The following is a 24,966-nucleotide window of genomic DNA, read 5'->3' as shown; positions in this document are numbered from 1 at the left end:
TTTTTTATCGCTACTGTCTCTTGATTACTAGATCGGTTACAAATATTTTTTTATTTAAGTGAAAAATATATATAATTCAGTAAAAATCTTTCTTTTTAGAACTTCATATTTATGATGATTCATAAAATCTCACGTGGATTGCTTCAACATATGTAAGTTAACGACCACCTAAAAAAATGAAATCACGGTGAAATCTTATGAATTTTTTTATGAAACGAGAAAGAACCAAATTTGAGAAAAATGCTAATATTTGAACAAAAATATTACAGAAAAATATCCTGGGACAAAAAAAGTTTAAATATTTGAAGATGTTATGAAAAAATATTTATCTTCGGTGTATGTTTGGTTCTTTCACAATTTATTACTTTTATCCCAAGTTATTTTCGTGGAGCTCCTTGACGAAGGGATCGGTACTTTACCGTGTACAGGCGCATACCTATCATTCTTTATCATTTTGTCGGAGGAAGGGGAACGAAGCTTGAAGACGGAGGGTTGCAGTCATGGTTACAAAGCACACACTAGGGTACCGCTGATAAGAGGATCAGGTGAGACATCGTTCTAATAAGACAACGATCCAACAAGCATTATTGTCCCAGATGCAATAGCGTAATCGAGATTCATGATGCGTAAAGATGGTTTTAAGTTAACAGTTTTAAAGTGATTTAATTAACAAAATTCAGTGGATTTATAAAAAAATAAATATATTTAGAGTTTCATTAAACATATAAATTTTAATGTAATATGATGTAAAATTTATTCCGTTTTTATTTAATAAAGTCTTGCAAATTTAAAAACATTTTCAAAACTTAGAGATCAAAATAAATATTAGTCAAGATTTAGTAAAAATAGATATTAGTAAAAATTTTATTAAAAAAAATTATAGAATAAATAAATCATCGATTTTTTATAGTTTAAGTAATAACTGATTATTCTAAAGCTTTTGTGGATCGTGATATCTACGCCATTGCAAGCAAAAGTGGATATATGTGGCTACAAAGATTAACGCAGACATTGCATTATCACCGAAAATACACAAGGATGAACTTTCTTTCGGTCGCGTTCACTGACTCTTCGCCTCTCGTCAACTGGTTGTTTTTGTGAACGTTACAGAGGGCCCATGTTAAACCGTGCACTTGTATGTGTAATTTAAGTAATCCACTTCGTGACTTCGATAATTTTAAAAGTTTGTTAACTTTTAAATAACACAAGAAATACATTTCTGTAGAAAAAACATAGCTCGCATGCTTTATATTATACCATTGCACATAGGCAATAATAATGCACCGTGGATCTATCTTTTGCAATTTATTATAGAATACATACCTACGTAAAATATCGTACTCTTTCTTGCTAGTAATAAAAACTACATTATAAATTTTTACTAATAAATTATAAAACTTTACTAATAATCTAACAATAAATTTGAAAAAATTGTCTTGTTTTTTTAAATAAACTTACCTTCAGATTTAAGTTAGATAAATCATCAAAACGCGCGAAGCTTTCTGACTTCATTTAGAATATCCCATTTTTATTTAGAAATACACAATATTTTAAAAATATATTATGCGAAACATATTGACGCAACTTGCTAACAAAACTCGACTCGACTTATTATGAAAGAAAAGAAAATGTGTCATAATTGTCGCATATATTTATTCGCCAGAACCGTCAAATATGTTTACTCGTATAATATACACCGTTGTTGCTATATGTTTACTATTTAATTGTATTATGTTACATTATTACTATCATTTTTACCACTCTCGCGCGATATATTTTATACTATATCGAAGACATTACATATCCGCTCGATTAGAATATCCTTATGATTTTATGTAGTTTTATGCTGGAATATAAGGACACTTTTATATGTAATCTTACATAAGAAGATTTCCTTATACACATACATCATACATATATATACAGATACAACAATATCATTCGTAATTTGGTACTATCTTGAATGTTGACGCAAGATTCGTTAATAAAGTCTTCTTTGGTAAAAAAAAAAGAAAAACAATTGAATAAAAATAGCGTAAAATAAATTCATTTCTTTTTAAGCAGAAAATCTATTTTTTCTTTAGAAATTTTCCCTTCTAAAGAAAAAACTACGACTTTCTGAAAAATTCTAAAGTCCTAAAATATCCTAAAACTCTTATTTACAATAACAGCGCGGCTTTCACACATTTTCAAAAATATTTGTCAAAGATATATAACTTTCAGTTTTGCATATCACAATGCGCGCAGGAAAGTAAGAAATCAGCGAGATTGTTTGTCTCGCTGGTTAGAAGGTAAAAAGTGGGAATCGAACCCAGGTTTTTTGCTTGACAGGCATTTACTTTGCTACTAAGTTATTTTTTTTTTTTATTTGTTGCCTGCCTTAACATCTGACATCTTTCTGGACTGCGTTTAGGATGCGTTTAGGATGCGTTTAGGATGATATCGACACAACCGTAGATCTCTCGAGGTGACCATTGTCCAGCATAATTTTAGATCCGGCTGGACTGGTCGACGGACTACCTAGAGTGACAATATGTGGCGAAGTTAATTGATGATGATCAGGTGATTGACCAGCCGAGACCATTCCAGGTGAGCGCGTGGTACAAGGTGGAGACGGGCATTCGATCTTCGGCGAATGAGTCTCCAGCAGTTGGTGTTGCTGCTGCTGCTGCTGCTGCTGCTGCTGCTGCTGCTGCTGCTGCTGCTGCTGCTGCGAAGCGATCAGATCGTAATACACGGGCTGATAAGGCATTAGTCTGCTCGATGATTGGGGACTACCATAGAGACTGCTCGGATATGTTACTTGCGACACGCCAGTATGAGCCATCCTCAGATCGCCGTAAGTATCTATGACGTTAACAGCAAAATAATTTTTGTACAAAATAAATTTGATGCATAAAATCGATATGGTAAAGTGGGCGGGCGTATTTTATCTGGACAAGTGTTTCGCAAAAACGTTGCAAAGGAGAGTTTAACATTCGAGTTTTTTAATGATAGGAAACTTAATTAATATAGAGATGTATATGTACCTGGTTCAAGTTTAACGTTATTGTTATTGTTGTTATTATTGTTCGTGCATTGCGCGACATTGCTCGAAAGAGGCGTATCGCTGCTTTTCATTCCACCCTTAGGCTTCCGCTTGCGCGTTTGAATACTATCTTTCTTCATAGTCGATGGCCTGTTGACGCCATGCAGCTTGAAATAAAGACCGCAAGCATTGCACACTGGTTCGCCGTGTGCGTTGCGACGCCATAGGGACGTCATCGTGGTTTCGCAGTTGCTGCAAGAGAGACCGACGCGTCTCGTGGCAGACTAAAGAGATATAAAATCGTTATTACACACTACTGCCTTCGGCGAAAAACATCTGAAAATGATTTCGTAGCCGAGAGTTTGATGAAGGCATTAAATGATGGATTGCATTGCTCTTAAAAGGTATATATGATTATATTACAGGATTATAAATACGAAACATAAAAATCAATTTAACATTATGAATGATATTGAAAATATGTACAAAATACGAGAGAAACTTGTGCTAAATTTCGGAAGAAGCTAATATACAATACGAGAGTATTGTTGGAAGGTAATTTTGTATAATTGAGTATTTAAAAGAAAACTCGTGATATATCGAACGGTCAATCGCTTTCCCTATCGAATCGGGATCGTTAAAGAGCTCCGATGCAAACTCGGGAAAGGATTAGGTCAAATTACCATAATTAGAAAGTTTTCTGTGCAAGGTACCGCAGAGACCGCGGAGCAGAAAAGCGAGCCACCCTCGGTCACGAAGATCACGCGAGCCTGGAAAAACTCAACAGACACAAAGAATCATTCCGTGTAATCGGAAATTGCAAGCGACACGTGATTGCGAGACAAGACGTACTTTACAACAGGCTGCACGTGATTTCGGGAAGGAAAGTGCTCGTACCATGGGTATAGTGGCACCTCGGGGCTACGACTCGAATTTTCTACTAGAAATGCGCCACCGACGACGAAAACGGTCAAGGACGACTGTCTTCGTCTCGATAATTAACAGAATTTAGTATAATGATGAGTGATCGAAGAAAGCGTGATGTTAACGCGATAGAAAAATTACGGGAGAGTTGGGACAAAAAGGAAATTGTCGATCCTTGACCGCAAGCAATTTTCTAGCACTATACAGACTTTAATATTTCAATATATTTAATTTAGTTACATAATTATATTAATTTATGATAACACATACCTATGATTTTTTATCTAATATATTCATTTATTTATCTATAACATTTATATTTACACAATGTTTGATTAAAATAACATGATTTTTAAAAGTATCAATACACCGTTAAATTCGTAGCGTCAAATTATACTCTTACTTTTCAACCATTCTTATAGCTCGCCACTGCTCCTATTCAATATATGTCATTAATTTAACTGACATTGAACCAATGAAGTTAAAGCAATACTGTTTTGTGTTAAAATAATAAATTCGACACACATGGTAGTTAAAAATAAAAAATGTTATTTACTTAAGGTATTGATTTAAATTTTATCTTTTAATATTTAACAGTGTATTACAAACTTTATTGTTATTCGGCCGCAGTAAGGGATCAACGATGATGATGATGATGATGACGAGCTGAAGAAATACACGGTAAGAGTGATGAACCATGAGACAGGGAGCTGTGATGATAAAAGGATGGAGAGAAAAAGAGACATCAGATAAAAATTATTATTACAATATCATTAGAAAGAATGGGAAAAACAGACAAAAAGAAAAAGAGAGAGAAAGAGAGAGAATGCTAATTTGGGAGGATGACACCTACCAAACGACGGCTCGTTTTCTCCTCCCCGAGGGCGCGACGGGCGCCACTATACCCACAGAAGTCTTTGTAGAAATTGCCCTGGTCCGCCACTGAAACAGACATGAGGCCATACGTTAAGGGTGTTTTTTTTTCTTTTTGCGTGTACTCGACATACACGACGGTGCATCGAACCTCGAGTAAAAGGCGAGTTTGACATCGCGAGGTGCGAGGAAAATTCATTTTGTTACGGTCGGAGACAGGCACGCGATTGCTCTGAGCGTGAGTCCCTTGGACTTACTAAAGGGCAGAACATCACGGGCGAATTTCCACATAGGCTCCTGGACAGTAATGAGACCGAGCGAGAAAAGATTTCTTAGTGTGCGTGTTTCTCTCTCTCTGTCTCTGTCTCTTTCTCTCTTATTCCTTTCGAATGTATGGTTGCGGCTAATTCGATTGAACTCATTCGTGGTTTGCAAAATACTGTTTGCATCAGACTCGTCTAAAGCATATGTCTAAAGCCATGTCTTTTTTTTAATCGCCCTAATTTTTTTTCCAAAAATTTTTCAGATAATAGCAACGAAAGTTAACAACAAAAAGTATATGACAGGTCTACACAGAGTCTTCGAATATTGCAAACGACTTTGCCAAACCGTTCCGTTCCCGGATCGCGACTAGCGTCGCGATGGAGTCGTCGGTGAAGCCTTCCTTACCAGGCGACGTGGTTGTTTAACTAATGGACGATTCATTCCGTTCATCTTATGGTAGAGACCGCATGCGTTGCAGAGGTAATGCCCGGTACCATCTCTACGCCATAAAGGTGTGGAAATCGCGCCGCAGTTCACGCACTCGCGACCCTCCGTAAAGTACTCCGCTTCGATGTTGTGCACTGTGTTTCATTCATATTGGATTTCTCAGAAAGATCAGACAGATGCATCGCACGCAACAAATATGCACGCATGTGTGACAACGTTTATGTCGTTGTTTCCTTTTTCTTTCAATTGAATGCAAAATTAAGTTAAGTTATTATTGTTAAATTAAATTATTATTAAATTAAGCTATTATTACTTATAACTTAACTATTTGGATTGAAAGATAGTTGACTGTCAATGTGCTGTTGTTTTGTGATTTTAAAGGCATGGTGTATCGTCGATTGTTAATAATATCAATTCATTCGAGGAGATAAGATAATCAATGAAATGTATAATGCAATATCTGTAACGTTTTTATTTTTATAGTTATATAATATTGATAATAATTATATGCTATCGCGTCACCAAGTAGCTAAAATATAATTATGCATTTACAGATGTTACTCCATGCCTTGCATCTTATGCATCATAACTACGTAATTACTAAACTTATATTATGTATAAATAATATTAATAATGAGAAGAGTTAGTCAATTAGACGTAGCATTAATTTGATTATAACTGAATGTGATCAACTAAATAAAAAAAAATACTTGTCTTTACAAACAAAAATAAGAACGGTGCGAAAATATTTGTTATAATTCTCTTTTAATTACATCTTTCTTTCCTGAAAAATATCATATTTTAATTTACTTCCCAGACATTTACTACTTTAATTTTTTGTAAAACAAGTATTTTTTCTTCGAAAAAGCAGGCACACAAACGCGATATAGACTAAATTTGCAAAATACAATGACTGTTTCTTTTTTTTTCTTCTTCGCTTCTCGCTACGAATCTCTTTCTTCCTATCAAAAACATAAAAGTGCATAATATCCATGCATGCTTTCGGTATAAAATGATGCACGAAACGATGCATTTTGCGCGACTAGGTAAAAGCACAGAACTACACACGTGTCTCTGCCGGGAGTAACCATATCTGCAGTGGCCTCTTTTTACGTGACCACTAGGAAACATTGTTTCGTTAGTTCGCAGCATTCCCCCACTTCCATTACGTGACTATGAATATGCATAGTTTCTCCGACGAAGCGTATCGTAGAACGTAAACTATTCCAGAACACCATTCCAGAAATTATTAATAAAGTATGAAAAAAATAGTAAAATAAGAATCTCTAAATTAATTTCTGTAATTTTCCAACAGTTTCATAAAAAATTTTTAGATTGTTTAATGAATAAATGACTATCTTTTTAATGGTAGTTTGCATTTAAAACTGAGCCATTAAGATCTTAATGACCTGACCTCTTAGAGTCAACTGTTGCGTTGAAATTCTGCAAAATAAAATCATATTCTTGTGCATGGCATTTATACTCGAAAATAAATAATATTTTTCTTGTAAGCCCTAATGTGTGCAGTGAACATTATATAAATCTCACAAGATGTATTAATAACTATTATATTCATAATTTCATCGGTTGTATCGGAACCTGTTGCATTATATTAAGAGTGAATATGAAAATCGCGGGAAATACAATGGAGCGAAGAGCACCGTCGAGAAAGAGAAAAGGAAGGATGCAGGAAGTGTAAACGCGACGAGGGAAGGATCGAAACGGACATGGTATTATCAGAGTTTCCGGCGTTTGCTGATAATAACGCCAGCCAACCCAGTAGCCACGTGCGCATGTGCTACGTTAAAAACCGCATTGCTTATACGTTGCTTATACGAGAATTGTATATCTATATAGCCAAATTATTAATTGGAATTATTTAAAGCAAAAGTTATTGATATGCAATTAAAGATTGAGAGATACAATTTTCTTGAATATAGATGCCAGAAATTTATTTAGATCATTACTAAATAGAGTAGGTACTCATTAAAATGCGAATCCACGTAAAGTCACGCTTATTCTTCCTAGTAAGGGCTGAACGCGTCACTTGACGACGGAAAAAAATAAGAGAATTCATCTCGAGTTACTCGGTAAAAAAAAAACAAGAAAAGCAAAGCGGAGAAGGAGAGAACGAAGAGAGGTCGGTGTACGCGAGCAGCATATCCGGCAGAAATGCGACTGGGAAGCAATCGGATATTGTATGTAGGTAAGCAAGAAGCTGCTGATGCCGTCCGAGTCCTACGAACTCTCTTATAGAGCACATCACATATGTACATACATACATACATATACGTAAGTATATATATGCGCCGGACGAGTTGCGTTCTCGCGCCTTTATGACGCCACCTTGACCCACAAATTAGTAGACTATTAATCGTCGAATTATCATCATTTGCGAGAAATTGCGAGTACCAAAAGGATGAAACAGTTCAACGACGATGCTATCTTTTTTACGCAACAGCATTCGAAATATAATGTTGTACATGCATATGTATATTATAACTGCATATATATATAAACATCATTTAAAATGCTGTAAAAATATATATAAGTAGAAAATTCAATCACTCTGTTTTCCTTCGTAGTATCGCGCGTGTCTTCTGGATCAAATCAAAATTAAGATCGAGATATTCTATTGCTTGAATCGTTTCATAGTATCTATAACGCGAAACGCGACACAATTTTCGAAGTAGAGAAGCGTCCGTAATTAGATATGAAAGGACGAAGGGGAAAGAGCCAGCGAATTAAAATGCAGGCATTGAGTTACCGAACGACACGAGGATGAAGAGGTCAGAGGACACGAGAATCTTCTTGAGATAGGGACGAAATCAGACTGGGAAGCAATCGGATATTATGTAAGCAAGAAGTAGCTGACGTAGCTAGATATCCTGTACGGAGTCCTCACTACGTTAGAAGTACGTACAAGGCTTCATGTTGCACTTTCGCACCCGAACGACGCCATTGCATTCCGACCTTCGTGACATTCTATCCTCGAGTATGCATCGCGAGAAAGAAAACTCGCGATGGTAAGAAAAAAAACAAAAAAAAAACAAGTAGCACATATAACGCATATTTTTATATCGCAGATTAAATAATAAATCAGATTGTGGCACATTATTTCTCGTAGTATTCCCAGCGAACTTAATTTCACAGTTAGACGATTATACCTCTGCGCGATAATAACTATGTTATCGTCGCATTAACATTCTTGTTCACCTGTGCTTTTGTTTCCTTTGACCGCTCTAATCTGCCCTCGGCTTTGCGATACTTATTATTTCATATACAGAAAGCTCAATCATAATTACCAGCAACGTATACGTGTACTTGCATGATCCGTTCGCGCTTGATGTGCAGACATTACGCACATTGCAATTGCCATTTATGCGGGCTTCGACCTTTCTATCCTTCTCATTCTCAATCATTATTAAAGCATTTAAAAAATACATTTAAAAACTAAAAATTAAAACAACAAATATAATAAGGCTCTGAACAGAAAAACAAGGTAAATAATGGTAATAATAAAAATTAAAAGATTTAAAATTTTTTCTGTCGTCAATTTTGATTTCTTCAAAGTTTCACGTTTAATCGTTGCCACGATTATAATCATTGCCAGTATATAGTCAATTGAAATTCTTAATTGGGTTAATTATTCTCTGGCGAAGTAAAAATTACTTATTCTGTTTTAATGTTTAATGATCAATATTATTCTGATTATTCATATAATTTCGTTTAAGTAGAAACTAGCGGAAAGTAGTGCGAGACATCGTTACATCAATTTTAGATGGGCTAAAACGGCCACAAATGTAAATATAAATAAAAAAATACGAGCTGTGCGCGTATACTGGTATAAAAGTCAAGTTTTCGGATCAACTGGATTAATTTAGGGACGGCCACGTGCGCAGTCTTTCAGGATGATGCACGGCTCTTGCGGTACTCTTGCATCGACGTATAGACACTATATGTAGACGTATATACGACGGTATACGAAAGTACACCGAGAGAGAAATAGTTCTCCCGTATGTAGGAGGGGAGAGATGTCTGGCACGGTTAAACTTAAATCACAGCCAGCATGGACTCGCGGATGAAACACTCGAGGTCGCGGTATGTTAAAAGGAGCGTCTCTCTCTCTCTCTCGTTGCCGGTCTACTAGAACGAAATCCGGATGGTGCGGCATGTGTAACCACAGGCTTTAGTCCCTGAAGAACCACTTAAACTCTCTAAACTTTCCCTCTCCGGTCGATACATCCCCCTCAGAGATGCGTCTTTTCCTTTCTATTTCTTTCTCTCGGTAAACATAATAATTATTTTAATTTTTGTTACACGTATCAGTATCTGATAATTATGTTGTAACATAACATAATTAAAAACTAGTAGGGCGATCTAAAAGTCAAAACCAAAGCATTTGACTGGAGCCTGAGGAAAAAATAGAAGCAGAGAAAAAGATCGGAAAATCGACTAATTCATATGATGCATTAAAAGTAAAATCATTTTTCACGACAGAGGTATAAGAACTTTTCAAAATTCCCAAAGTGTTTCCTTGAAATCTTCAATAAAAGAAAAAATCCGTAAAGAATTAACAGACATACATGCGTAAAAAAATATTTTAACGGAGATGATTTAAGATTCGACAAGGTATTTTCAACTTTGACTCATTGCTTTTCTCAGCATGACGAACTTTTATGTCAGGCGGATAAAGAAGTCCGGGTCGACCTCCGTGAACCTTGAGGAGGCACATTTATCTTGGCGTCATTATTAGTATATCTAAAATAAATGATCGAGACGCGTTGGTTTAACGTTCAATGTACTCGTCGTCTCGTCGAGCGTTATATCAGTCGAACGAGTCTTAATTATTGCCGAAAATGGAGAAAAAGAGCAAGTTGAGGGCGCAGAAGGTGAAGTAACGCATTGCAAGTAACAAGTTGCGCGCGATATCGTGAACTTGAGCTTGCATAAGAACCAAAATTAATTGCAGACGACACCGAGAAGGTATATTTAAAAAAAGAAGCTTTATGTGTCTTAATCGAACTTATCGAGCTTATCTTCTACATGACATGCCTCGCGAACGTGATATTGCAGTGCCATAAATTTCCAATCGACTTAAAAACATTGTGATCTTATAACATCAAATTACAAGAATAAATTTTACTATGATTTACTAGATATTTTGTGTAAGCGTGTTCTCAAAAATAGCTGTGTATCCAATACACTTCTCGAATTCGCTCCCATTACAGTTCAACTTACACTTGTGAGTTTAGATAATTTTACAATAGATCGGTTGAATGAAAAACTATACAACCCTCACTGAACAATTGCAACACGATTTAATTATTCTGAAATTCTGAAGAATTTGTATACGTCTTGGGAATATATGTCACTTCTATTCCCAAGTCGGACGATATGACTGCGCGTCACTGACATTACTGACTGGTATTCGATTAGATATACCTGGATGCGTTAAACACCTGAAAATACGACGGAATTATCGTAAGCCGCCGCGCGTCTGCTAGATACAGCCCTATCATAATATATACCTCTGTATCGCACGTAGACACTAGATTAGGCCTACGCGTTCGTGCAACCTAGGTCATGGTCATATCAATGCCTCCTTCGATAGCCGCCCGCGCCGGCTCGGGCGCGTGACGTCGCGGAAACAGGTGTCGCGGACCGACCGCGGACGACGACATGGAGATATATTAAGAACGCGGCTCTTTCACGGCTACCGCGAAGCCCGAAATCACAGATAATAAAGAACTCGAAATTGTGCGACGGGAATGCATCCACGAAGCGACAGAATACATCACACGAGAATAATCATAACTAAATCATCAATTTCGAAAAAATATACTTAATAACATTCTCCCGAAAAAACTTCCATAAAATAATAACTAAATTTTTGGAATAAAAAATCGAAATAAAACATTTTATGAAATTAAAACGACGAATTAATATACACAAATTGCAAAATTATTGCGAAACAAAGAAAATATACTAATTATAAAGAAATAATAATATAATAATAATAATTATTATTATTATTATTTCGCCTCTCTCTCTAGTGGAGATGCATTAGATTCTATGCAATATATAACTTAAATTAGCGAGATCGTAAAAGGTATTGTAAAATGTGTATGACCGATTGCGGGTTGGAAAAGAGTTCATTGATATTTATTAGTTAATCTGCTCCCGACAGGCCAACAAAGCACAACAAAACCGCGAATTCATATCGCGGATTCTCGTTTACAAAGTCGACATGTCAGTGGTCAGCAGCCAGTGACCTATACGAACGATAAATTTTTAATCTCTCCCGATAACGATGGAAATTCGTAAGATACGCACCACCTATCACATCCTATCGATCATCCAATATTCACTCGTATATACATTATAGCTATGTGCAGTGTGCAGGCTAAAAAAGTCGCACGAGAAATATTGCCCCCAGGGATGCTGTGTCAAGTAAGAGGATACTGAAACACGATATTCGAGTGGTCTGCTGGCACAACCCTAATTTAGTACCGTGAACGTATTAGTCACAACTATGTTATTATTTGTGCCACCCGTCGCTAAGTCGCTCGCCTCCGTGCCGAATTTTCCACGACTAACGGAACATCGAACATCGAATCCTTTTCTTCGTTATTTATGACAATTGTAACATGATCATCGCGAGAGCTTAAATTACAGCCAATTCATCATTTGCGGAGAAGCAATACCTCGCCGCCCGGAATCGTACATATTGTTAAAAAATCCAACAAAGTGGAATTCGACAAAAGCAGAATGTCTTTCTCTCTCGATATAATATCGAATAAATCGTGATATAACCACGGGAAGATAATTCCTCACACACACACACACACACACACACACATATATATCCACGGATGAGAATATAATAATAATATAAAAATTAAATGCCTCTTTTTTAGTTGCTCGCATATAACTCTCAGAAAGAGCGGATTTGAATGACGCATGTGCGTCAAGCGCGGAATTCGAGATGAGTTCGAAGGAGCATGTATGCAACACGCCCACCGATCACGCTTGACGATATCCATATCACTGCACGGTCGATGCACGTCGATGTAATGCGGGATACCACCTCGTGTCGTTTAGCGCCGGCGCTCATTTATTCCTGTACGGAATCGCAGATGCGCGTGACGAAGAATCGTCACATCAAAGGACACCGCCCACTTCAGGAACGCACGATAGACGGGCCGTCGCATACGACCAGAGGAGTCTCTGGCTCCTCGAGGACCTCCTCGAATGAGGGTTGCTTACAGATCGGTTACTTCCAACTCCCCATGCTGCCATGTTACCCTGCACTTTGCGGTTTCGTATTTCGAACTGCTGCGTGAGTTTGGGAATTAGTCGAAGAATATGTCGAGAAGTTGGAAAAACAAAGAAGAAAAACTGCAGTGTAGTTTAGCATTAATGAAGCTCCAGCCCCTACCGGTATCTATCGCACATTATATTCATAATCAAAATTTATTCATTTATGCCCAGAAACAAAAATAGAAATAAATAAATTTTGCAAATACAATAATCGATAATAAATATTAACATACATTTTCAAAAATATTTACTTTGTAAAACAAAATTAAAAAACTGCCAACAAAATATGAAAGAAATTAAAGAAATTAAAATTTTTTCTGAGAATGGCTTTATGGAACAATCAAACTATGTAATATGCTATAAAATAGAGAAGATAAAAATATATGTTGAAATATATTCTTACAAACCACTGAAGCTGCACGTGAAAAAATTACAAAATACGTTCAACAGAAATCGTGATAATTAATAAGTTACAAAGAATGTTTCTCGTCGAATTCCACGGATCAAATAAAATGGCCAACACACGTTCATCGCGTTATCTCAACGATACCTGGCCAATTCTTGCAACTTTATTACCGGAGACACGAACCCTGCGATTTGATAATCTAAATCGTGAGAATACACGGCGATCACTGCAAATATCGATCTATGACAAATTTCACGAGTACAAGCAAATTTATTATCGTCAGACGGATTTAATAAGGATCTCTCATGATTTCTTTCAGTTATAGCATTAAAACAAAAAGAATAAAATTCTCAACTTATTATAATTATCAACTTATTATACATATATTTATACGATAAAATTATGTGATTCGCCTGCTGTGTTGATCAATTCTTATTAACTCTTTTAATGCTGAATCTTGATCGACCATAATCATATTTTTTTAAATTTTATTTGCAAAAAATCAACTTTTTAGACTTAACTTTTAAGACTATGATAAATTGGATTATTTTTTCATAAACATGCATCTTCATTAGAGAAGAATAAAGATGTCTTAACAATTTTGACGTATTTATTTTTTTGTATTATTTTTGTTCACAAGGATAGCATTAAAATAGTTCTTCTAATTTAATTTTAATTTCTAATTATACTTAATTCAATTCAACAATAAAACTAACACTATTATTATTAAGTGCCATTTGGTTAATTATAGAAAAATATTTTACTTACTTGCAGTTAAACTCGCCGCGGCGCTAATTTGCGTCGGTGCTGTCGCCGGATTAACAGTTTGCCGTCTAGACGGTGTGCCATATTGTGTCGTTAATGCATCGGTTGGCGATGCATACGTCCAAGTAGCTTCTACGGCGGAGACAGCGACAGTGCCCGTGGTATTCTGCTGAGAGGACGAATATGGCGGACTGTAACCGCGGAAACTCGACCGAGCGCCGAAAGGTTGCGAAAACGCTGGTAAAGATTGATGAGACACCGTGCCCGAAGACTTGTTGCCATAATCCTCAGAAATGGAAAGTCCGGTGCTCAGGCCTGTAACTGTCAACGAACACACAACGAAAATGTATTATGAACAAAAAAATTCCAAAATTTATGAACTGTTCTCTTAACCATCGTGGTTTCTTTCACTAATTTAAAGACCATTTGTTTTTCTTATCCAAAATAATGAGCTTCATTTATTGTATTGCTTATTGTATTTTTCAAATTTTGGCAGTCTATACTTATATATGTCTCTCTTTAAGCTTTAAATCATAATTTTATTAAAATCAATTTAAAACTAATTAAAAATATGATTAATTATAATTAATATTTATGGCTAAATAAAATTTTAATAACTTACAAGGAAAGCCTCCCAGATGTCCCTCTCCGGTTTTAATTAAACTTGGTGGATTTGTAGAAGGGGTCAAAATATTATATAGACTTTATGTTAGATGGAATATATGTATATGTATATTATATATATACATTGTAATTCGTTACTTTTCTGTAACTATTAATTTCTTTACTTGCGCACCATGTACCGCGCCTGACTCGTATAGCTGTTTATTAATTTGTTAATATTAGATAGGTTTTTTGTCTTTTTGAAAATTAATGTTTATACCAGTGAATAGCTTTCGAAATTATGTATATTTACGAAATTGCGCTATTATGCTTACAATTAGATTAGAAGTCATAGTTCAAAAACGAAAATTTGGCCGAATTTCGAGGGCTGATTTTCTTTTCTACAAATCGACCAAGTTTCATTAAAATCGGAGTGGAACCTGGGAGGCTTTCCTTGTTAGTGATAACTAATCGTTGATAATATTTTATATGTAACTATTCTATTGTGTGAATAATTTTTAATAAAATATTATTAAATATTGCCTGTATACGCGTAGAGAGAAAGATATTAAATTAACAGAGTTGTAACGCGGGTGTAGAATAAAAATTTTGTTACATTTAATGAATCTTTCTCTTAAGAAATTGGAATTTCTTCCATCCATCTAATACGTCAGAGACTTGAGATCCAGATGAGCCGACATGAGCCTTAAGCATTATCGGGTCAATTATCTTGACATGGCTGAGATAGCTGATACCTACCCTGAGCGTTCCAAAGTTGAGGTGACGATGCCAGTTCCGTGGGACTGCTCGTCATGTAAGGGAGGCTATAGGTTCCTCCGGTTCCAGCCGCGGTACCCATCGCGCTCACGCCACTCATCGGTCGATACATTGATGAACTGTAATAGCAAAGCTTATATGTAGAACGCATATTATTCGATTAATCCGAAATGCGTCGTTTCTGTGGTTAAGTTATGGTAATTATATTTAAAGATAATCGAGTTGTTTTCAAAATTTAAGAGAGAAACTGAATATACATTTAATTATTAACCCTTTCGCTGTAGGAAATTTCAGCGTAAAACGCGCTCAGCGACGACCGACGCTATTAATGGGTCACAACGACTTCTTGCCAGCGTATATTTTGTAGAGAACGCATAGAAGCGAAACACTGAATTATTTTACTTTACTATTTTAATAAAGAAAATATTTTATTCGATTCTTTTACTTTTTATTCAATTTTGTAATATAAATATTAAATACAAAATATGAAGCATGAATAATATTTAGTTGCTAAGCAATCGTTGACGAAGTAAGTGCCGAACACCTGTATGCGTCTTCACTATCTACAGCTACAACAGCCCATAGTAAGCGACGTTAATTGAACGCTTAATATTAAAATTAAGCTTATATATATATATATATATATATATATAATATTAAGCGCTAATAGAGAGAGGAGCGTAGGATGACCAAACTTAATTAGGCGTCACCAGCAATAAAAAAATTAAATAGTGTCAATTGTGGCTCGTGTGCCTCATATTTCGTGCGCAGATTACGTTTCGCGAATAAATACGCCCCTACCCATGGGATTTGTAGATCGCGAGGCGGCGCGGCGTGTACCTCGCGAATCGATCGTTCGAATTGATCGTTCGATCCGAATGCCCTAGAGAATTACTCTTATTTTTATTGCAGGTCACTTGTACATATCACTATGTACATAGCGTGGCGCTAGATTGCATACCGCAGACTGACCTACGTCAGTCACCAAGCTTATAAACCTAAACCTAAACCTCTGTCAAAATTTTTTTTACTTAACTTTGATTTAATATTGAAAAAAAGAGAGAGAAATGCTAAATAAAAAAGGGTGAAAAATAAGTAACACTTACACGAAAAATATTCAATTACTATCCAAAATAATGAGAAGCATATATATAAATATAAGATTTTCTTACTTCTGTGCAACTGATTTCCAAACATATGTCTTTAACTAGATAACAGTATCACTGTATTATTATCATTGAAAAAAATCGCTGTTCCGTGTCGGAAACACCGGAAAGTAACCGTCGCGGGAGAGCGGAAACCGTGGTTTGACTCATAATGCGGGCGCGGGCGCGTGCCCGCGTACCCGAGGAACGGAAGGGCACCCTTTCGGTGTCTCCCTTTGCGTCTCCTGCTACGGATGACCCTCATCATACGAAAGTCCGGAACGACATGGCTACTCCATTACCATCGCCATTACCATTACGAGTTGTTTATACCTGGTTTCGGCTCAGCGGCCACTTGAAAACGCAGCAGGATTCTACCTGAACCTGAACGGAATAACATAACGAGCTTTCAGGCGCATGGCACGAGCGAATTATGTGTCTCCACTTAAACGCATTTTTCAAAGCGACACCTTATCTTCGGCGGGGAATGCCGATAAATTCCCTGCATGAAATTTTCCGAGAAGTTTTGGAAATTCCAGTTACACGTTACACGGTCAAAGTCAAGTCAAAGTGATGACGTGTACGAATGAAATGTCAGTAATGTCTTCTTAATATATTAGCGAAGACTGTGTATAGCAATTACATTTAAATATTGATACATTTTTTCATTTGTGTATTCAAAGAACTTAATTTTATTTAGTAACAAAGCCATGCGATCCAAGCCTAGGTCTTTTTGGCAGCACCATATTGGTTTCTGTATGCATATATACTATAATATATATATATATATAACATATAAATTTTCCAAACCACTGCGCGCCGATTAAATTTTCGGACTTAAAACACAGTAATTGTTAGAATTAAAAACCCCTTCCCACCCGGAATTAAATCGACTCAATTTAATTATCTAAAAACTGTAAAGAAATTTATTGCGAAAAATATTACCTCAGCCAGGGTTCAAACCTGGAACCTCCCTCATTCCGTGTAGGGCGTCGTATGTATATGTATATATATATATATGTATATATATGTATATATATATATATATATATATATATATATATATATATATATATATATATATATATATGCATACAGAAACCAATATTGCTGCCAAAAAGACCTAGGCTTGGATCGCATGACTTTGTTACTAAATTGATTTTTTATCGTTACGATCCTATTTCTTTTCTTATTATTAATTTTATTTATTTTAGTTTTTAATTATATAGCAATTACATAATTAAATGATCGTTATTCATTCTAATTTAGATTATAATCCACTTGGACTGTATGATAAATCTTAGCAGATTCTTATGTATGATAATTATGCAGGAAAAGTCATCTTGCCATTGTCGCGTCGGTATATACTCCGCATGCCACGCGCGCATCGCGCGCACGTGCACTTTATCTTCGAGCGCATTAACGTGTCCCAAACAAGGTAAAGAAGCGGCCGGCGTAAAACAAACGAAAGCACCGCGCGCTGTACGCTCGCGATGATGTCAATACGGATGCGACCTTGAGCAGTCGCGCGGTGGCCTGGGCACGTTTCTGCATACCGGTACGTGTCCAGAGACACCTTTGTGCGATCGCTCTCGCGATGTCGAAGATTCTCCAACTCACCGCCGATCGACAAAGAAAGATAGAAACATCGATAAGCGCGTACAATTTCATCGAAAATTAAGCACGAAAAGAGAGATCTGTGACATGCTAACTGTTAAATCAGAGATATAAAGAGAATGAAGATATATGCGAAAATTTTTAATTAAAATTACATGGATTGACAAGATTTAGGATTATGGTTTAAATGTACATCAACGACTTAAACTTAAAATTTTAAACAAAAAAAAAGCAAAAATTTTATAGATATTAAAAATAAATATATCTAGGAAGTACAAGCGATGCTTGTGTGTGATAGAATTAAAAAATTTAATTCTTTATTCTCCAATATTAGCTTAAATTTTTCTAGAATTCAGTATTTTATATCACACGTGCACGGCATGCGCGTTTAGGCATATTAGCACGTGAGTGGCTAAATGAAAACTGCGACTCGCGTGTAAAAATGCATATATCCAGCATATTACTCTTGATCGCCAAACGGTGAACCCGACACCCGACGTGGCCCGACCTTTCAAGAAATCTGCTTAGACGATTTATATTTACATAACGTTAAGGTAGGTTATGACTCGAAAGGACGGGCTGGTATCGACGACAATCGAAACAAAAATATTTTCAATGATGTAAAAGAAGATGGAATTAATTTCCGAATAAATTGTAAAATGACGGAAGAGAGATGAAAAAGTATTTTATGAATAGAACCTATAGTATTTTTTAAACAGTGCACGGCAAATATCTTTTCGAGTATTCCGTAATAAAAAATTCCTTAACAAAAGTTTCAAGTTTTAAATTGACTATATATATCACAAAGAATCCAGAATATATAATAATTTATCCTAGCTTATAAATATGCATTTTCGACCGCAGGTAAGAGTTGTGCACGCGCGATAAACCCGCGGTGCATTTTACATCGGCAATGTAAATACCGGTGAATGAGAGTCGCGTCTAACGGTTTCGATTGTCTTAGGATGTGTCGTACGTCTGACACGAGCTCAACTGGCACGAGGATGTCTTAAGTGCATCAGCTAAGTGCGATGGAACGTCCAATGCAATACGAGTGCATCAGGAGCGAGAGACCGTTCTCTGTGAAACTGGTTACGCGTATCCTGGATATGGTTGTGTACCAGGTGCAATCGGGTACTTTGTAAACCATTAATACGTAAAGGAAACGGTATTAAATGGGCACGCGCTGCATGCAATTGCACGCCCGGTGCAACGATGCGCACGATCCGTCTCGCTAATGCGTTTCGCAATTTAAACGACCGATGGTGGTGAGGCGGAAGGAACCTTCCTTCGACAAACTAGGAGAGGTTACAGAAATAGTGAAAAAAAAAATACACAATGCATCCGATGGTCAACAAATATTGATAAAATCCTAAATAAATAAAATTACAAAATTCTAGACTCACTATAAGTAAATATATTTTCAGAATAGAAAAAAATAAAATTTATGATAATAAAATCTTGATTATGCGTATTATTATTATTCGGAGCACTATTTAACATAATATCAAATAAAATCCTAGACGTTAAAAAAAAAAGAAATAAACAAAAGAGATAAATAAAAAATGCAATAAATTTTTATTTTTTTATCCTATATATGGGCAGATAATATTTCTTGTGGCCTCTAGAGTTTGCTCTTGACAAACACGAATGAGGGCCTAATGCTCAATGACGTAACGTCATATTAACAGGAATCGAGGGCGATTTTATGATCAGCGTGCGAATGTATGTGTGCGTGCATATTCTATGCATGCGTATATAACAGTTGCATGGGGAGCTTAATAGCAGATCTCGGGTTTCTTCTAAGAATCTCCGCCGTACTTTTAATTATTACCGCCGCCGCCTCTAGTAATCTCTATCTCAAACTCTTCCTTCCACAAGACACAAGTATAATAACCGCGAAGATTATTTAGATAATATGTAAGATCAATGAAATTGGCCAGATATGAGAATTCTCATATTAAATATAAATAATAAATGCGAATGCTATAGCATAAATTGATATTATGTTTACTTAATGGAAACAGGAAATATGAAACATTAAAGTTGATGATAAGTTTTTGTGAGATTAATTTCAATTTTTCTCGATCGTTTTTCGTGAGAAATTCCAGATTAGCTCATCGAAGTTATAAGCGCGTGACAAGAGTTTATTTAATAAACATAAGATAAACTACAGATATAATACGCATACTATTTGCTACTGGAGAAAGACGAGGGTTCCTCACGGTTGACGAGGAGTGCGAATTTCGCGAAATCCAATATAGCGAGTTTAATGTCGACGGGGTTATAGCCCTGCTGCCGTAGGACTATCTGAATCCACCGAGCTGATAAGGCGCTTCTCACGATGGCTCGCGCAAGAAGGTGGGGTAAACGTAAAGATGAGAACGATAAGCCTACTGATCACAAGTACATAAGTATTTGTATCTACATATATGCGTTACCCAAAGGTAAAAAATGCATGTATATTTGCATAGGATAGATATCGATATAGAAATCGATATCAAGTTCTAGAATTCTTTTCGACAATTGACAGTATATGACGAAAATTGGATTTCAAAATAGCTGAACGATATTGAATGAAAAATTCTTCCACATTTTTTTCATCTTCTTTAATAGCATCACGATGTGAGTCTTGCAATAAAATTTCGTCCATTTGAATTAAAGAATAAATTTGTGTAGTTTTCCTAAAATTTAATTTAAATATTAATGGTGTCTCCTCAATATCGGAATTTAAAATTAATTTTCTTATTTTTTTTTTGTCTAGCTCTCTTGTCGTTATAGGAGAAGCGCGATAATGGAATTACAGGAAATTACGATTATAGAAAATATTTTAACGTAACGAAAAGTCTGTTGCTGTTTCAAGAATCCTGTAACACGGTAGATATCTCGTATGACGAAAGATAAGAAGGGTACCATTTCTTATTTGCTTAGCCGCATTGAGATTGTTTAAGATATCACCGCTGATCTTTTTATACAGTCAGGGTTGACAGAGCGCAAAACTAAATCGCGTTAGTGTATGAATTTAATATTTACAGATGCGACACACGCGTACGTAGAGAACCATATTTTTAAAAAGAAACGCGAATGCGCGTGCAAGACCAATGTGGGATATATATGTATATATTAAAAATATAGACATTAAGATAAAGGATATTTCTTTAATAAACGGCGATGGGTCTCTTCTAATTGTGATTTAAAAATCATATTGTCGAATAAATTAACAATTATGAAGTGTAAATATAAAGGGTTAAATATGAATATCGATAAAAAAAATTGAGAAAATTATTAAGTTCTCTCCACACATTTAAGATCTTATATGTTCAAATATCTGCAGAGAGTGTATTCAAATGTATCAATTCATTTGCGATTATAGACAAAATAAATAACACATTGCAATACGATAAAAAAAGAGAACAACGCTGTAATTAAAAATAATTTAAATGGTTAAAATAATAATTTGAAATATAAGCCCACGTTTTTCTTTTTAAAAGTTAATGGTTTCTATTCAAATACTTACTTCTACATGTAATATTATATTATATTTTATTTTATAAGTCACAATATTAAAAAAAAAGTATTTCAGCTATATTAAATAAATAAAAGACAAATAAGTGTTATTATAATGAGATGCTAATAAATAAATAATTATGTATAATTGCCAGATATAATAGAACAATAAGTTCCAGTAATTGTTTATAATAAGCAATTTAAAATTAAATATAAAAAATGGAGAAGATATGGAAATATCGAGCATGAGACGAACCGACAAACAATAACGTAACACACTTTCATAAGATAAATTTTTCATTAGAAAAAGACTCACTGCATCTTAGCGCGGGCGTAACAGACTGATACGCTTCGATATCTTCTCGTCTTCCTTCGTTGATGCTCGTCTTCGTTATGTACGGAGTAGAGGAGGCAAAGAAAAAAGCGGTGCCGGAAAAAAAAGAAAGGAGCCAGAGAACGTCCCGTATCTGTCACCGGGCAGACAAGAACTGAGCGCAATATAATCTAACAGAGTGCACGAAACGTCAAGCCGAATGGAGTTGGAGGACCTCGAAGGTGGTCAGGATTTCCCCTTCTGCAATTCCTTCCCCACTCGAAGAGACCCTCCTGCAGTGACGGACAATTATCCCCACTTGTTATTTTCTACGCGTTTTCCCCTCCTACCGAGATATCACCGGCGCGATCACATTTCGCAGTGTACCCCAACTTTGCCTTTTCTGACGGAGTTCGTCACGAGAGATCCCCACCATCGTTATCGACTACTCAAGACGCCCCACTGTTTGACGTTCTCCACCGATTACGTCTCGTGGCGAATACTCGCTTTCGTCTTCGTGTCTCGACTGCCCTCGCGACGCGCGACGCCACGGCATAGACGAAGCGACGCGACGCGACGTGTTTTTTTCTTTTATCTGACAGTTCTCACACACACACACACACACACACACACACACACACGCACACGCACAATTAACAAATTTTTAAATTTAAATAGATTTGATTTTTGAAATATTAAACTCCGGATTATCTGCGTAATTGCGATTTGAACAATAGAATATTAATTGTATTGAGCAATTCACAGTCGGATATTTAGAGTTTTGGAATAAAAAAACATTATGATACAAAATGAAAGTAATTGTCGAATGACAAATTGATGCTTGTCGGAGTGCTTCGTGTAAAATAAAATCTACCACGTGCCACTTCCGGCATGCTCACATCGAAAGACTATGCTCGTAGTAAAGAAAAACAAATGTTGAAATCATCTTTAGGTGTAGACACAGCTGCGTATTGCACGCGTATTGCATATACCTCGTGATACCTTACCAAAAGAAATTGTAACAATTATGAGATTACGTAAAATATTTAACACACTCATTGAAATTTCTAATTTCATGATAACTATTAAGTGTTTCAAAAAAATAAAAAGTTGTAATATTACAATTTAAAAATTTGAAAGAAATATACGGATGGTATTGGTATAACAATAGGTAGACCGAGAATTCACAACAAAAAAGTAGAAAGGTTAAACGATACGAGTTTGTCTGGTACGAAGGGTTTCGTTCTATATGATTCGTAGAAAGGTAGTGTCGACGTGTGTGTATGCGTATTCATGAACTGTAAACTCTCTCAAATGATTCACAAACTTTGCACCACTATTAACGATCGCGATTTATTAAAAAATTCTCGAGTTTCTTTCTTCGTATTGTAACTTTGTTTTTCACATAGATTTTTAAATTACTCAAACTATAATATCCGTGTAGCATAGTTAATAAAATATTCTCATACCTAGTTCTCGGAAAAAAAAAGAAAGAGAAAAAGGAAATTTTAATTATTTTTTCATTATAACTGTATGTAGTTTTTTATGTTACTTATCATATATTATATTGAGATTTATTTCACTATAATATTAATTAATTCGTGTCATAGTGTGTAACTACTGTAACTAATCCTCTACTTCATCTTAAATTATAAGATTGTTGCCGGTGCTGTCATACTACAAGATACATTAGGATTATTAGACAATGATAGACAATTATGACAACGAAGATTAGTGTTATTTGATATCAGTAAAATCAACACCCTATTAATAACGAATAATTTTAATTTGCAGAATGTAAGATTTAAATAAATTTATGTAATCATTGCATAAGAGCGAACAATTTCTTTGCGCATTGGCGCAATCTCTCAGATCGGTCAAAAAGTAGTCAAAACAACAAAAAGAAATAACGAAAAACGGATCACAATTTGTACTCGAACTTTTGCTATCAAATTTGAAAGGTCGCGGCCCATGCACGTGTACAGTGCGTGAGTTAAGAAATACTTCATCTTTCTTTTTCCTTCTCCCTCTCCTTCTCTCTCTCTCTCCCCCTCTCTCCCTTCACCCCTCTCTCTCATTCTACATTTCTTCTCGATTACATCCGCCACGATGAAAGTGAGCGTAATCATGCGACTGTTCTCTTTTCGTGGAATTGCGGGCTAACAGTCAATGGGAATCTATCAGTCAATCGCATTCATCGGTCAATAAAGTCTTATCGGATGCAGATCCGACGCATCAGATAAGACTAGCTATATTGATGGATAAAATTACGCGTAAAATAAATGAAGTTGCAATATATGTAGTTGTAGCTGGCATATTGAGAAAATCGATTTATTTATTCATTTTATTTATATTAATCGTATTCATATTGTCGTTAATAATTAATATCTTTTTCAAAAATAATTTTTTGTTTTCAAAATTCTTATTGAATTCGTATTTACCGTGAATTCATATTTGCCAAAGGGGTGCGATTCTTCCTTTACGCATTCCCATTTATTGTCACGTAATAAAGATAAATTCAACGGTTATTGTGCGCGCCGATCAAATGAATCAATATAGAACCATGGATATGACTTCACATGACGCTTGACGCCTTTGACGCAAGTCTCGCGATGCGAGCAATCTGTCTCGTTCCCTTCCTAGAATCGGAGGGTGGCAAACAATGCGATCTGCGGATCATTTCGATCGGTGAACGAACCCTTATCATTAGCAAGCATCGGACATGAAGAGAAAAGCGCGAAGAGCAAAAGTCGTATGAAATCCGAGTAAAATTATCCCCCATTCGTTATTTAATTCAAACCATCGTCAATCTCAGCATTTCTTGTTACTTGAGATACCGCGCGGCGTCTTATAATTTAACCTATGTATTAATTATTATAAAAAGATTAGTGTTCCTTTAAAAGAAAAAAGTTAAAAAAATTTCTGTCGACAAATGTAACAGGATGTAGAAGAAAAAAAGAGAAACTGTTAAAAT

General features: G+C 35.7%; 2 protein-coding genes and 1 long non-coding RNA gene across 11 annotated transcripts in view; 2 read left to right on the top strand and 1 right to left on the bottom strand.

Moving 5' to 3' along the window:
• The window catches only part of LOC143899235 (uncharacterized), a 157,941-nt gene extending 145,347 nt beyond the window's left edge, over positions 1-12,594 (top strand). For 3 of the 6 annotated variants that reach the window (XR_013257425.1, XR_013257428.1, XM_077409376.1), the window contains 2 exons: positions 100-152; positions 378-519. Coding sequence is in view for 3 of the 6 variants with exons in the window: in XM_077409376.1 (XP_077265502.1) it covers positions 100-152; positions 378-399 (75 nt within the window). In the remaining 3 variants the exon portion in view is untranslated. Of the gene's footprint in view, positions 1-99; positions 153-377; positions 542-12,456 lie in introns of those variants that run through there. The other 3 variants (XR_013257429.1, XM_077409375.1, XM_077409380.1) reach the window with 2 other exon arrangements.
• The window catches only part of LOC143899228 (uncharacterized), a 56,355-nt gene continuing 32,896 nt past the window's right edge, over positions 1,508-24,966 (bottom strand). For 2 of the 4 annotated variants that reach the window (XM_077409353.1, XM_077409354.1), the window contains exons 5-9: positions 15,393-15,529; positions 14,034-14,351; positions 5,495-5,670; positions 3,030-3,312; positions 1,508-2,847 (exon numbers count right to left, since the gene is read on the bottom strand). In XM_077409353.1, the coding sequence (XP_077265479.1) occupies positions 2,432-2,847; positions 3,030-3,312; positions 5,495-5,670; positions 14,034-14,351; positions 15,393-15,529 (1,330 nt within the window). In that variant the 3' untranslated portion in view covers positions 1,508-2,431. Of the gene's footprint in view, positions 2,848-3,029; positions 3,313-4,805; positions 4,895-5,494; positions 5,671-14,033; positions 14,352-15,392; positions 15,530-24,966 lie in introns of all 4 variants that reach the window. The other 2 variants (XM_077409352.1, XM_077409355.1) reach the window with 2 other exon arrangements.
• Positions 2,698-4,794, top strand: LOC143899236 (uncharacterized). Its single transcript, XR_013257430.1, has 3 exons — positions 2,698-2,839; positions 3,171-3,432; positions 3,738-4,794. It is a non-coding gene; the product is annotated as an uncharacterized LOC143899236 (long non-coding RNA).

This window comes from Temnothorax americanus, unplaced genomic scaffold, assembly GCF_048541705.1.
Source record: "Temnothorax americanus isolate GAGA-0224 unplaced genomic scaffold, ASM4854170v1 Scaffold26, whole genome shotgun sequence".
In the NCBI taxonomy this organism is placed as follows: domain Eukaryota; kingdom Metazoa; phylum Arthropoda; class Insecta; order Hymenoptera; family Formicidae; genus Temnothorax; species Temnothorax americanus.
The sequence above is the reverse complement of the archived record's forward strand: the minus strand, read 5'-3'. Positions and strand labels throughout refer to the sequence as shown.